The sequence below is a fragment of the Myxine glutinosa genome, chromosome 11, assembly GCF_964187855.1.
Source record: "Myxine glutinosa chromosome 11, kmMyxGlut1.1, whole genome shotgun sequence".
In the NCBI taxonomy this organism is placed as follows: Eukaryota; Metazoa; Chordata; class Myxini; order Myxiniformes; family Myxinidae; genus Myxine; species Myxine glutinosa.
The window spans coordinates 10172912-10187714 of NC_136271.1; the positions used below are offsets into that span (position 1 = coordinate 10172912).

Consider the following 14803-nt stretch of genomic DNA (forward strand, 5'->3'; position numbering starts at 1 on the left):
TGGTTCCACAATACCAGAGTCTGTGGAAGTTGCGGAAGTTGATTCCACTTCACACAAGGACGAGACCGTCTGCACCGGTGGAAAACAAAGATAATTATTTTCTCAACCAGATGTGAAGAGAAGTATCCTTACTGCCATGGGAAAGCAGGTGAGTGACGTTTGGGGTGTGAGGTTTTCTTCCAAGCAAGGGAAATACTGAACAGACCTGCGGCTTAAATGATTGACAGGTGGACTCAAGAAGATCAAAATGTAGGCCTGACCTGAAAAGACTAAGCCAACAGTAGAAACATGAATAGGGGCAGTTATTGATTACATTTATACTCCACCAGGGAACTACACCTTTCCCATGCATGCAACACTTACCCCTCCCCTCCATAGGACTCATCCTCAACTCCAAATTGTCACTTCCACTTGGGGAGTCACAACGTAAATATGAGACCCCTATCCAAACACTTTTTTATACACCAAACAAGAGTTGATAAATTATATAGTACCGGTAGATAATTCCTGGATAGTAAATGGAATGAATCTCCTTATAATCAAAGATTCTATGTTTCCATGAAGGTTAGGGTTGGGAATGTCATTTCCGAGGTACCGGTATATAGCGTGGACCTCGGATGCCGGACGATACTCCTCGTCTAACGTCCAGTGGCAGGTAACATTGTGTGGGTAGAAACGAGATCTGCAGGTGATCTGCAAATGATCTGAAAATCAGAAACCAAAGCATTACATGATTATCATATGATTATCCACTAACATATTTTATATCGTTCTCGAATCGGATGAGAAGCACAATCCGCACCTTCTCCTTGGCAGAGATGCGTGAAAATGCAGAATAAAGCAGCGATAAGTGGCTGGAATCCCATCATCACTGTAGAAAAAATAATAGAAAATGACCACATTAGTTATTAGAGCAATTGAATAGATGTAATTAAATGACATACTGTGGCGGACGCAAAAGCCCACTGGCGTGGTGACATCATTCCGCGCACCAAGTGGGCGGTGGCCACGCCCGAGGGGTAGGCGTGGCCTGAGGATATACACGGGGCGTGCAGCCCGGAGCGCGCTAGTGTTACAGTGAGCTCCTGAAATAAAGACGCTTATAAGTTACCGCTTGTCCGCTTCCTCCTTGCTCGCAAGCAGCGCGCGTAACGCCGCGCTTTACTGGTGACCTCGACGTTGGATCTGCCGGAGCGATCCTTCCACACACGACGCCATTGCCATGGCCAACTTCATCAAACTTCCCGAATTTTGGGAGGCCCAGGCCGAAGTCTGGTTCGTCCAAGCCAAAGCCCAATTTCAGCTTCGGCGCCTCACCGGCGACGACACGCGCTACTGCCACGTCGTCGCCTCCCTCGGACGCGGCACGGCCGCTCGAGTTGTGTCAGTCCTTCGCCACCCACCGGACGGCCACAAGTACGAGGCACTCAAGCGGCTACTCCTAGCCACGTTCGGCCTCACGGACGATGCACGGGCCGACCGCCTCCTGGATCTCCCCGAGCTCGGCGACACGCGCCCGTCGGTCCGAATGGACCATATGCTGTCACTGTTGGGCGACGAAGCCCCCGGTTCTCTATTCCGGGCGCTTTTCCGTCGCCAACTTCCAGCGCAGGTTCGCCTCGCGTTGGCCGGGACCGTGCTAACGGAACCCCGAGCATTGGCAGCCGAGGCGGACAGGTACTTTGCGGCCGTCACGGACCTCGAGGCTGATGCTGCTGATGATGCTGATCCACAGCATCAGCTTACACAGCATACGCAGCATGCTGATATGCACCTCGTGACCGCCGCCACGCCCCGCCCACCGCCGCGGCGAAAACCGCCACTGCGGGGAAAACTGCCAACTCCACCGGCCTGGCGGAGCCAGCCGCGCTCCTCCAGCTCCACCACCTGGTGCTGGTTCCACACCAAGTTCGGCCACGAGGCTCGGCAGTGTCATCCGCCATGCTCCTTCAACAGGTCGGGAAACGCCCGGGCCGGCGCTCAATAGTGGCGATGAGCGCCGGCCGTTCGAGCAGCCTGCTGTTCATAACGGACACCTTCTCCGGGCGCCGTTACCTGTGCGACACGGGAGCGCAGGTGAGTGTCGTTCCCGCCGGTACGTCAGACAAGCACGCCGCGGGCGGGGACCCCGCGCTGCTTGCCGCGAACGGGACGCCCATCCGTACGTACGGAAAACGCTGCCTCTCTCTGTGGTTCGGAGGGCAGGTGTTCTGATGGACGTTCGTCACCGCCGACGTGCCCATGGCACTGCTTGGCGCGGACTTCCTGTGCGCTAATGGGCTCCTGGTCGACGTAAAGCGCAGACGTCTTGTCCAGGCCGAGACGTTCAGCTCGCTCGCTTGTGCGCTGCCCAGCTCGTCGAGCAGCTCAACGAGCGGCTTGCCAAGCGGCTTGCCGAACGGTTCGGTTCCGGCCACGTTGATCTGTACGCTTCTGGCAGCGGACGCATTCACCCGCCTCCTCGCCGGCTTCCCGGCCCTCACGCGGCCCACCTTCTCGGCGGGGGCCGTCAAGCACGGGGTGGCCCATCACATCCCCACCGTCGGGCCACCGGTCTACGCCCGGGCACGCCGCCTCAAGCCGACGAAGCTGGCGGTGGCAAAAGCGGGGTTCGCTACCCTGGAGCGACTCGGCATCGTTCGGCGCTCGGAGAGTGCTTGGGCGTCGCCGCAACACATCGTGCCGAAGCCCGGCGGGGGATGGCGACCGTGCGGGGACTATCGCCGTCTCAATGACGCCACCACCCCCGACCGCTACCCCGTCCCCCACATTCAGGACTTTTCCGCCTGTTTGGCGGGCATGTCCTTCTTCTCAAAGGTGGACCTCATACGCGGCTACCATCAGGTCCCCGTCAGGCCGGAGGACGTCCCGAAGACGGCGGTCATCACGCCTTTCGGACTCTTCGAGTTCCTGCGGATGCCCTTCGGTCTGAAGAATGCGGCTCAGGCGTTCCAGCGACTGATGGACAGCGTCCTGCGCGACTTGGATTTTGTCTACGTCTACCTGGACGATATCCTCGTCGCCAGCGCGTCCCGCGAAGAGCACCTACGCCACCTCCGCACGCTCTTCGAACGCCTGGGCCAGCATGGCCTGATTGTGAACCCCGCAAAGTGCCGGTTCGGCGTCGCCGTAATCGATTTTCTGGGGCACCGTGTCACCAGGCACGGAGCCGTCCCCCTGCCGGCCAAGGTGGAGGCGGTGAAGGGGTTTCTGCGCCCCCGCACGATCAGAGGGCTGCAGGAGTTCCTGGGCATGGTGAACTTTTACCATCGGTTCCTGCCCCGTATCGCCCAGCTCCTGCGCCCCCTGCACGAAGCTCTCCGAGGTAAGCCGGGCAAAGGTGACGTTACCTGGACCGAGCAGATGGACACGGCGTTCACGGGCGCGAAGCTCGCCTTGGCTAACGCCACCATGCTCGCGCACCCGGCGCCCGATGCACCGATCGCCCTCACCACCGACGCCTCGGACTACGCGGTGGGCGCAGTGCACGAGCAATGGGTGCATGGAGCTTGGCAACCGCTGGCGTTCTTTAGCCGGCAGCTTCGCCTTCCCGAACGCCGTTACAGTACCTTCGACCGCGAGTTGCTCGGGCTTCACTTGGCGGTCAGGCACTTCCGCCATCGGCTCGAGGGCCGTGCGTTCACGGCCTTCATCGACCACAAGCCGCTGATCTTCGCGATGGGCAAGGTCACCGAGCCGGGGTCGGCCCGGCAGCAGCGTCACCTCTCGGCCGTGTCCGAGTACATGACGGACATCCGGCACGTCGCGGGGAAGGACAACCCGGTGGCGGATTGCCTTTCCCGGGCCGTCGCCCACGCAGTCCACCTCGGCATCGACTATGCCCGGATGGCAGCAGACCAGGCCGCTGACCCTGACGTCCAGGCCTTGCGGACCGCAGTCACGGGCTTCCGCGTCGCCGAGGTGCCGTTCGACGGCGCGGGCGCGGCCCTCTTGTGCGACGTCTCCCTCGGGCGGCCTCGCCCCATCGTGCCCGCGGGCTGGCAGCGCCAGGTGTTTGACGCCATCCACGGCCTGTCCCACCCGGGCGCGAGGGCCTCCGAAAGGTTGATCGCCGACAAGTTCGTCTGGCATGGCCTCCGGAAGGCCGTCCGTGGCTGGGCCAGGATGTACCTCGCGTGCCAGCGCACCAAGGTGCACCGGCACACCCAGGCCCCGTTGGCCCCGTTCACGGTGCCGGAACGCCGGTTTGACCACGTCCACGTGGACCTGGTGGGACCTCTGCCCCCCTCGCGGGGTTTCACCCACGTCCTCACCATGGTGGACCGCACCACCTGGTGGCCGGAGGCCGTGCCCTTGGCGTCGACGACGGCGGCGGACGTCGCGCAGGCTTTCATCGCCACCTGGGTCGCCCGGTTCGGCGCCCCCTCAGACATCTCGTCCGACCGCGGCCCCCAGTTCACCTCGGAGCTCTGGGGGGCGGTAGCGCAGGGGCTCGGGGTCCGGCTGCACCGAACCACGGCCTACCACCCCCAGGCTAACGGCCTGTGTGAGCGATTTCACCGCTCATTGAAGGCCGCGCTCCGGGCCACCCTCCGCGACGGCGGCTGGGTCGACAGGCTCCCCTGGGTCCTGCTGGGCCTCCGGACGGCGCCCAAGGAGGACCTGCGCGCATCCGTGGCGGAGTTGGTCTTCAGGCAACCGCTGCGGGTGCCGGGCGAGTTCCTCCCCGACTCCACGGCACCATGGTCCGCGGCACAGCAGCGCTCCGCTCTGCAAGAGACCGCCCAGAGGTTCGCCCCAGTGCCAACGGCATGCCATGGGCACCCACCGACGCACATCGCCCCGGAGCTTCGCACGGCGGAGTACGTCTTCGTCCGCCACGATGCCCACCGGACACCACTGCGGCCCCCGTACGACGGGCCTTTCCGCGTGCTGGAGACCGGGGCGAAGCACTTCACCCTGGACATCGGCGGTACTCCTGACCGCGTTTTCTGTAGACCGCCTCAAGCCGGCCCACCTCGACGTGGACCATCCACCGCCAGTGGCCCGACCCCCGCGTCGGGGCCGCCCCCCTGCGGGCGGACCCCCGGCACCGCCCAGCCCCGCCGCCACGCCACCCCCCGGTCCTGCACCCATCCCAGGGGCAGCCAGGGGCATCCCACCTGGCATCCCTGTACCCCGGACGCCGCCGATCGCCAGGGGGCGCTTCGGCCGGGTCATCCGTCCGCCCCGCAAACTGGCCCTCTAGGTGCGCGGGAATTCTGGGGGGGCGCGTGTGGCGGACACAAAAGCCGACTGGCGTGGTGACATCATTCCGCGCACCAAGTGGGCGGTGGCCACGCCCGAGGGGTAGGCGTGGCCTGAGGATATACACGGGGCACGCAGCCCGGAGCGTGCTAGTGTTACAGTGAGCTCCTGAAATAAAGACGCTTATAAGTTACCGCTTGTCCGCTTCCTCCTTGCTCGCAAGCAGCGCGCGTAACGCCGCGCTTTAATACTAACATATCATTATCAAGCATTATGATATGACATCTTTTTTTAAAGGCCACAATTATCCCACCTTTTCTTGTGGGGTCGACCAGGGAAACCTTGGCCTGAGCCTTCAGGAACCGGCAGTCCAGGCCTTGCTGGCACAGATCTTGGTGAAGAAGCATCACCGATCATCGATGGTCAGGCACTGGTGTTCGCTACTGGGAAACCCCAGAAAGCAGCCATGTTTGGAGACATCGCGGAAATGGTTCTTCAAGGAGGTTCTCCGTTAGGACAAATCGATGTAATATTCGACCGGTACTATGAGAGGTCAATAAAATGTGGAACAAGGAAGAGACGTGGTCAGGGATCAGCAGTGATCCGGCGGTTGATCGAGAGTAGGGATGTTCCACTATCTTCCAAGTGGGATAATTTCATGGCACACCCAGAAAACAAAGAAGATTTAGCGAGATTCCTCTCACAGCAATTGATGCTGCAATCTCCAAAAAAAAAAAGATTGTCGTAGCTGTTGGAGGTTTTGTCGATGAAGAGATTGTGGACTCATCTGATCCAGAGGAAACTAGAGGCCCGAGCCATGAGGCCGATGCAAGAGTCATCCGCCGCTATGTCAAGAGTCAAGCCACATGCATTGTGTGATTCCGATGGTCTGATGCATGTCTTGTTACTGCTCCTGGCATATTTCCACAAGTTTGCCAGTTCCAAAGTTTGGCTTAAAGCAGGGACAGCTAAGAATAGGAAGTACTTCCCTAAACACTGCAGTGGAGCAAATTTGGGTAAAAATGTGTTGGATACATTGCCGGCCTTCCATGCTATCATTGGTAGTGACATCATTTCAAACACATTCAGACTAGATAAAAAGTCCGACTGGAATGGAGAGTCTTCCAGAAACACTGGGAACAGACATCACTTGCTCGAAGGCCTAGGCTAAGGTGAACTGGGTGACGCCACAGCCCAGAATGGAGAACTGTTCATCTGTAAAGTGTACAATGTTCCACATATCAACACAGTGAACAAGGAACACTCTATCATGTTTGTTAAATTCTCCCACTCACAAGTGATGCCCCGTTCTTCCTCACCAAACGGGTACATCAAGCGGCAGTGTGGCAACAATAACACAAGAAATACCCCGAACATCCTCCTCCTGAGACCATGGGGGCATGGGATGGAGAATAGACAGCACATCAATGGCTCCCATCCTCATGTCCCTACCACCAATCCCAGAATCTCGCCTTGAAATGATCACTTGTAATTGCTCTACAAGGCGTATGTTGCATGTTGCAAGTGCAAGAAATCTCGACTGCGTTGTACAGCAGCGTGCAAATGCAGAGCCACCAATGACACCTGTAGCAATGATTAAGGAACTGCATACTCGATCTTGAATTTCAGTTGAGGATTCAAAATAACAAAGAGTCTGATTTTGTTTTTATCACTTCGTCAGAAATATGTAGTAGGCCTACAGACACGGTGACAAGTTCTTTAATTATCAATTCTATGGTGCCTGGAAACAAAGATGCGGAACACAGAAAATTGGCAGTGGCCATATTTGATTTTCACCTTTTACAATGTTTTATTCATACTTAAAGAAGAAAAACGTAAAATACACTATTTTTGATTCGTATAGTGATTATATATATATATATACACAGACTTGGCATTTAATATGGAATATTTTTTTTGTGGGGGTGAACTTACTTTTCAAGATGTCTTAGAACCAAAAGTTCATTGGAATTATGTTGAAATTATTCTAGATTTTGGTAATGTGACCTTTAAAAGAAAGAAAAACCACATTTGACATTTCGAAACAAATAAATTGATCCTTGAAAGTGATGTAAACTGATATCGAACTCAATTCATGGACAGTACTGTGATGAACTTCTGTACGTTTTCCAGAGGTATCTCTTTATTTTGCACATTAGCCAAAAAATTTTTTAACAAAAAGAAAAGTTAAATTACGACTGGGATTACGGACAGTAAAATTACAGTTCAGTACTTCGTGTAACCCCCACGGGCATTCAGGAGAGCACGTACACGTTGAGGCATGCTGTTCACGAGATTTGCCAAGGTTTGGACAGGAATCGCTTGCCATGCAGTGACAACAGCCTGCTGCAATTCACGCACAGAGGTCGGCTGCTGGTCCAAGTGGTCGATTTGACGCGTTAATTCTGCCCACAAGTTCTCTATCGGATTCATATGCGGGGACATGGCAGGCCACTCCATATGCTCTACACCACGGTCAGCAAGAAAGTGTTGGATCATGCGAGCACGATGAGGCCATGCATTGTCATCTTGGAAGACAAAGTTTCCTCGAAAGGCTGCACGAGCAAATAGAAGCAATGTTTCTTCCAGAATGGCCCTGTACTTGAACTGGTTCAGGTTTCCATTCAGAACAACCAGGTCAGTTTTGCCGCCTGCATGAAAAGCAGCCCAAACGGTCACCCCACCACCTCCAGCTCAGACTCTTGGCACTATACAATCTTCGTTGTGGGCTTCATGCACTTGTCTGTGCACTCGGACGCGGCCATCTTGACGATAGACCAGAAATCTAGACTCGTCACTGAAGATCACGTGATTCCAGTGTCCTGGCTGCCATTTGACGGTGCTCTCTGGCCCACTGCCATCGGCGCTGGCGGTGTTGTCTGATCAGGCGTGGCTTTCTCAGGGGACGCCTGGCACGATAGCCTGCTTGAACCAGTCGTTGGTTGAATAGCCTTCTGGATACAGGCACATTTGCCAGTTGCTGCTACTCAGCCCCAAGCCGATTAGCTGACTTGATACGGCCATTGCGGACTAACCGGTGCAGCTGGCGATCATCCCTCCTTGTGGTTCTGCGGGAACGTCCTGGCCTCGGTATTGGAGTAGGGACACCCCTCTGAGCATTTCGTTTCAGGATCTTTGACACCTGACCTTGAGTGATGCCATACTGCCGAGCAATAGCATGCTGTTTCATGCCGTAATTTCGTAAAGCCACCACTCCATGACAAACAGCATTGTCGAGTTGACGGACCATCTCCAGAGGAAGCGGCGATAACCTTTGGAGACGTGCAGCAGTTGTTTTCCACTAATACAGAACGCAACAACCCTTGTATACCCAACTGTGAAGCCAATCATCAAATGCACCTGTCCGTACATTTTGCCATGCCACCTGTGATATAATCCTGTTGTTGACTTCTTGCTGCGACAGACAATCAGTGACATGGTTCTTTTAACAAATAAATCACCAAAGTGTAAAAGAAACTCACTAGATTGATATACTGAGTTAAGAAAGTAAACCCAAGTCAAGAAAAAAAAAATATTCCATATTAAATGCCAAGTATATATATATATATATATATATATATATATATATATATATATATATATATATATATATATATATATATATATATAAATATATTATATATATATATATATATATATATATATATATATATATATATATATATATATATATGTATATATATATATATATATATATATATATATATATATATATATATATATATATATATATATATATATATATATATATATATATATATATATATATATATATATATATATATATATATATATATATATATATATATATATATGTCTTACAATTTATACCGAACTAAAACTATCACAGTGCCTTACAGTTGAAACTGTTTCTTGAAAACACGTATATTTTTTTAATCGATGGTGGCCATCTTGGATTTGGCCGACTGGGAGTGTCAGCTTAAGAGATGCAACTTGGCAAATAGCAGAAATGGATTTGGCACACCCAAAACTTTTAGAATAACATACATGCCGACTTTTACTTAAAAAATGCCTGGGGGTGTCGGAGTTTTCTGGAAATCGGAATAGTCGAATTCCCTCTACCTCAACCCCATCGTGAGATCAATATTATTACAGCCACGGGTTTCGGGTCTTCTACAAGGTGGGAATCCTCAGTTCTCGTCAAACTTACCGGGCCTGCGATTACCGAGCACAAATAACCTCGTGTCACGGCAGGTTGTGAAGTGGGAACTGGAACTGAGTGGCGTGCTGATGAGGAGGAGAGTGTCGCTGAAGCTGAAGGGAAAGGTGTATGCTGCATGTGTGAGAAGTGTTATGATTTATGGGAGCGAGACATAGGTAATGAATGTAGAGCAGCAACGAAGGCTGGAAAGGGTGGAAATGCGAATGGTTCGGTGGATGTGCGGAGTATCGTTGAGAGAGAGGAAGACAAATGATGAATTGCGAAAGATGATGGGAATAGAGCCTGTGATTGACGCTGTGAAGAGGAACAGGTGGAGATGGTTTGGTCATGTGTTGAGGAAGGATGAAAGTGACTGGTTGAGAAGAGTGATGGAAATGAATGTAAAAGGAAGTAGAGGACGGGGAAGACCGAGAAAGACTTGGCTAAAGATGGTGGAAGAAGAAATGCGGGCAAGGGGGTTAACAAGGAGAGATGCAGAAAATAGGGCAAAATGGAGAAGATTGTCATGGGGACCGCAAAGCTAACCCCCACTCCAGCAGGGAAAATGGCCTTAAAATGCATGTTGTTGTTGTTGTTGTTGTCACAGCAGGTTGTGAAGTGCAGGATCATGTGGATGGGGAACTGGAGGACTTTAATGTTCAAACAGTCAATCACAATGAATCAAACGAAGAAATACAGATAGGTGTGCAAGTGGGGTTGTCGTGAGCAATGAAGAATATGTACAGCAAGCGATATGCACAGCAAAGAAAATGGAGCAGACGCAGAACTTAACCTATGTCTTACCTACCAGCTATACAAAATACCTGGGTACCCAATCAGACAATTGCGGAAGTAAGAGCAGAACATAAAGATAGAGAAAGGACGAGGGAAATCGGCCTTTCGGCTTACCAGGCGGGGGTCTGTCGTGCCTACGAGGTTAAAAACACTAAGGGGAGGGGCTAAAAAATGAGAAATACCAAGGTGTCTCGGGGTACGTGATCGTAAAGGTGCATTGGTGGTGTGGTGCAAGAGGAACCCGTGAAGGTGCATATCAATGCGTTGCCCTCAAAAGGAGAGTTGGTGGCACTGGGCCTTGTTGAGGTCCTGAGTTCAGTAGAACGATTTTACATACAAAAAGCCAAGAAAGGAATGCATGAGAGGAATAGCCTACTGTGTGAGTAATCAAAGAGAGGGTGTATGTGTGGCTTGGCTTCGGCCCGACATGCGCTTTGCACTGCACTCGCTCTGTCTGACCCAATGTCCGGCTCCCAGCTTTGACCCGCAAACACGAGCGCCACGACTCCCCCGATTGTTCTTTCTTGAAGCACCACAGAGCCCCACGAAGCAAGCATGTGACCAAAGCCAAGAACCAACACACCCAAGTCATTGCCCTGAGCCCCTTTATAGTTATATTGTGGCGGACACGAAAGCTCACTGGCGTGAGGGCATCATTCCACACACCAAGTGGGCGGTGGCCACGCCCGAGGGGTAGGCGTGGCCGCGGGATATACACCGGGCGCACAGCCCGGAGCGCGCCAGTGCTACAGTGAGCTCTTTTAATAAAGACACTTAAACTTACCGCGTTGTCCGCTTCCTTCTTGTTGTACAAGTAAGCGCGTGTAGCACCGCACTTTATTGGTGACCCTCCGACGTTGGATCAGCCGTCGCTGACCGACCGAATACGCCATCACAATGGCAAACAACGCGGTTACAATCAAACTCCCCGAGTTCTGGGAGACGCAAGCTGAAGTATGGTTCCTGCAGGCGGAAGCCCAGTTCCGACTTCGAGGCATCACGGTGGATGAGACCAGGTACTGCCACGTGGTCGCCTCCTTCGGGCCCGGCACCGCCGGCCGCGTCATTCGGTCCTGAGGAACCCAACGGCCGACGGCAGGTACGAGGCGATCAAGCGTCTCCTCCTCGCCACGTTCGGCCTCACGGTGGACGCTCGGGCCGACCGCCTCCTGGACCTCCCCGAGCTCGGTGACACGCGACCGTCGGTCCGCATGGACCATATGCTGTCGTTGTTGGGCGACGAAACCCCGGACGCTCTATTCTGGGCTTTGTTTCGACGCCAGCTGCCGGCACGAGTCCGCCTCGCGTTGGCCGGTTCTGCGACGACGGAACCCCGAGCTCTCGCTGCCGAGGCCGACAGGTTCTTCGCGGCTTTGGACACCCAGGCGAGTTTTGGCGCGGCCGTAGCGGCTATCGGGGCTGATACTGATGCTGACCCTGATGCTGATGCACCACACCTCGTGGATCTCGAGGCTGATGTGCATTTCGTGTCCGCCTCCGCCGCAAACCTGGTGTTTTTTCCACGCCCAGTTCGGCCACAAGGCTCGGCAATGTCGCCCACCGTGCTCATTCGGCAGCTCGGGAAACGCCTGGGCCGGCCCTCGGTAGTGGCACTGAGCGCCGGCCGTGCAAACAGCCTACTGTTCATCACGGACACCTTATCCGGGCGCCGTTCCCTGTGCGACACGGGAGCGCAGGGGAGTGTCGTTCCCGTCGGTACGTCCGACAAGCAGTCCGCGGGCCGGGGCCCCGCGCTGCTTGCTGCCAACGGTACGTCCATTGGCACGTACGGAAAACGCTGCCTTTCTCTGCGGTTCGGAGGGCAGGTTTTCCGGTGGTCGTTCGTCACTGCCGACGTGCCTATGGCACTGCTCGGTGCGGACTTCCTCTGTGCCAATGGCCTGTTGGTCGACGTAAAGCACAGAAAGCTTGTCCAGGCTGAGATGTTCAGCTCGCTCGCGTGCGCGCTGCCCGCCTTGTTGAGCAGCTCCCGGAGCGGCTCATCGAGCGGCTCGCCGAGCGGCTTGCTGAGCGGTTCGGTTCTGGCCAGGTTCATCTGTACGCTTCCGGCAGCGAACGAATTCACCCGCCTCCTCGCCGGCTTCCCGGCCCTCACGCGGCCCACCTTCTCGGCGGGGGCCATCAAGCACGGGGTGGAACACCACATCCCCACCGCCGGGCCACCGGTCTACGCCCGGGCACGCCGCCTCGAGCCGACGAAGCTCACCATAGCTAAAGCGGGGTTCGCTACGCTGGAGCGGCTCGGCATCGTGCGGCGCTCCGAGAGTGCTTGGGCATCGCCGCTTCACATCGTGCCAAAGCCCGGTGGGGGATGGCGACCGTGCGGGGACTACCGGCGCCTCAACGACGCCACCACCCCTGACCGCTACCCCGTCCCCCATATTCAGGACTTCTCCGCCCGGTTGGCGGGCATGTCCTTCTTTTCGAAGGTGGACCTCATACGCGGCTACCATCAGGTCCCCGTCAGGCCGGAGGACATCCCGAAGACGGCGGTCACCACGCCATTCGGGCTTTTCGAATTCTTTGGATGCCCTTCGGTTTGAAGAATGCGGCTCAGGCGTTCCAGCGACTAATGGACAGCGTCTTGCGCGACTTGGATTTTGTCTACGTCTACCTGGACGACATCCTCGTCGCCAGCGCGTCCGCAAAGAGCACCTTCACCATCTCCACACGCTCTTCGAATGTCTGGGGCAGCATGTCCTCATCGTGAACCCCGCCAAGTGCCGGTTCGGCATCGCCGACATCGACTTTTTGGGGCACCGCGTCACCAGGCACGGGGCCGTCCCCCTACCGGCCAAGGTGGAGGCAGTGAAGGGGTTTCTGCACCCCCGCACGATCAAGGGGCTCCAGGAGTTCCTGGGCATGGTGAACTTTTACCATCGGTTCCTGCCCCGCATCGCCCAGCTCCTGCGCCCCTTGCACGAGGCCCTCCCGGGCAAGCCGGGCAAAGCTGACGTTACCTGGACCGAGCAGATGGACGCGGCGTTCGTCGGCACGAAGCTCGCCTTGGCCAACGCCACCATGCTCGCGCACCCGGCGCCCGATGCACCGATCGCCCTCACCACCGACGCCTCGGACTACGCGGTGGGCGCGGTGCACGAGCAATGGGTGTGTGGTGCTTGGCAACCGCTGGCGTTCTTCAGCCGGCAGCTTCGCCCGCCCAAACGCCGCTATAGTACCTTCGACCGCGAGTTGCTCGGGCTTCACCTGGCGGTCAGGCACTTCCGCCATCTGCTCGAGGGCCGTGCGTTCACGGCCTTCGTCGACCACAAGCCGCTGGTCTTCGCGATGGGCAAGGTCGCCAAGCCGTGGTCGGCCCGGCAGCAGCGCCACCTCTCGGCTGTGTCCGAATATACAACGGACATCCGGCACGTCGCGGGGAAGGACAACCCGGTGGCAGATTGCCTTTCCCGGTCCGTCGCCCACGCAGTCCACCTTGGCATCGACTATGCCCGGATGGCGGCGGACCAGGCCGCCGACCCCGGCATCCAGGCCTTGCGGACCGCCGTCACGGGCCTCCGCGTCACCGAGGTGCCGTTCGACGGCGCGGCCCTCTTGTGCGACGTCTCCCTCGGGCGGCCTCGCCCCATCGTGCCCGCGGGCTGGCAGCGCCAGGTTTTTGCCGCCATCCACGGCCTGTCCCACCCAGGCACGAAGGCCTGCCAGAGGTTGGTCGCCGGCAAGAAGGCCTCCGCGACGACGGCTGGGTCGACAGGCTCCCCTGGGTCCTGCTGGGCCTCCGGACGGCACCCAAGGACGACCTGCGCGCATCCACGGCGGAGTTGGTCTTCGGACAACCGCTGCGGGTGCCGGGCGAGTTCCTCCCCGACCGCACGGCACCATGGTCCGTGGCGCAGGAGCGCTCCGCGCTGCAGGAGACAGCCCGGGGGTTCGCCCCGGTGCCAATGGCGCACCACGGGCACCCGCCTACGCATGTCGCCCCGGAGCTTCGCACCGCGGAGTATGTCTTCATCCGGCACGACGCCCACCGGACACCACTGCGGCCCCCGTATGACGGGCCTTTCCGCGTGCTGGAGGCCGGGGCGAAGCACTTCACCTTGGACATCGGCGGTACTCCCGACCGCGTCTCGGTGGATCGCCTCAAGCCGGCCCACCTCGACGTGGACCACCCGCCGCCGGTGGCTCGGCCCCCGCGTCGGGGCCGCCCCCCTGCGGGCGGACCCCGGCACCGCCCAGTACCGCCGGCACGCCGCCCCCCGGTCCTGCACCCATCCCGGGTGCAGCCGGAGGCATCCCAGCTGGCATCCCTGCACCCCGGACGCCGCCGGTCGCTTCGGCCGGGTCATCCGTTTGCCCCGCAAACTGGCCCTCCAGGTGCGCGGGATTTCTGGGGGGGCGCGTGTGGCGGAAACGAAAGCTCACTGGCGTGAGGGCATCATTCCACGCACCAAGTGGGCCGCCCGAGGGGTAGGCGTGGCCACGGGATATACACCGGGCGCGCAGCCCGGAGCGCGCCAGTGCTACAGTGAGCTCTTTTAATAAAGACACTTAAACTTACCGTGTTGTCCGCTTCCTTCTTGTTGTACAAGTAAGCGCGCGTAGCACCGCGCTTTAATATAATCGTTTAGCGAGGGC

General features: G+C 56.6%; 1 protein-coding gene across 2 annotated transcripts in view; it reads right to left on the reverse strand.

Moving 5' to 3' along the window:
• LOC137436398 (interleukin-27 subunit beta-like) overlaps positions 1–14803 on the reverse strand; it is a 58407-nt gene that overhangs the window by 30119 nt on the left and 13485 nt on the right. For both annotated transcript variants that reach the window (XM_078786383.1, XM_078786382.1), the window contains exons 2-3: positions 803–871; positions 596–704 (exon numbers count right to left, since the gene is read on the reverse strand). In XM_078786383.1, coding sequence (XP_078642509.1) covers positions 596–704; positions 803–869 — 176 coding nt within the window. In that variant the 5' untranslated portion in view covers positions 870–871. The remainder of the gene's footprint in view (positions 1–595; positions 705–802; positions 872–14803) is intronic.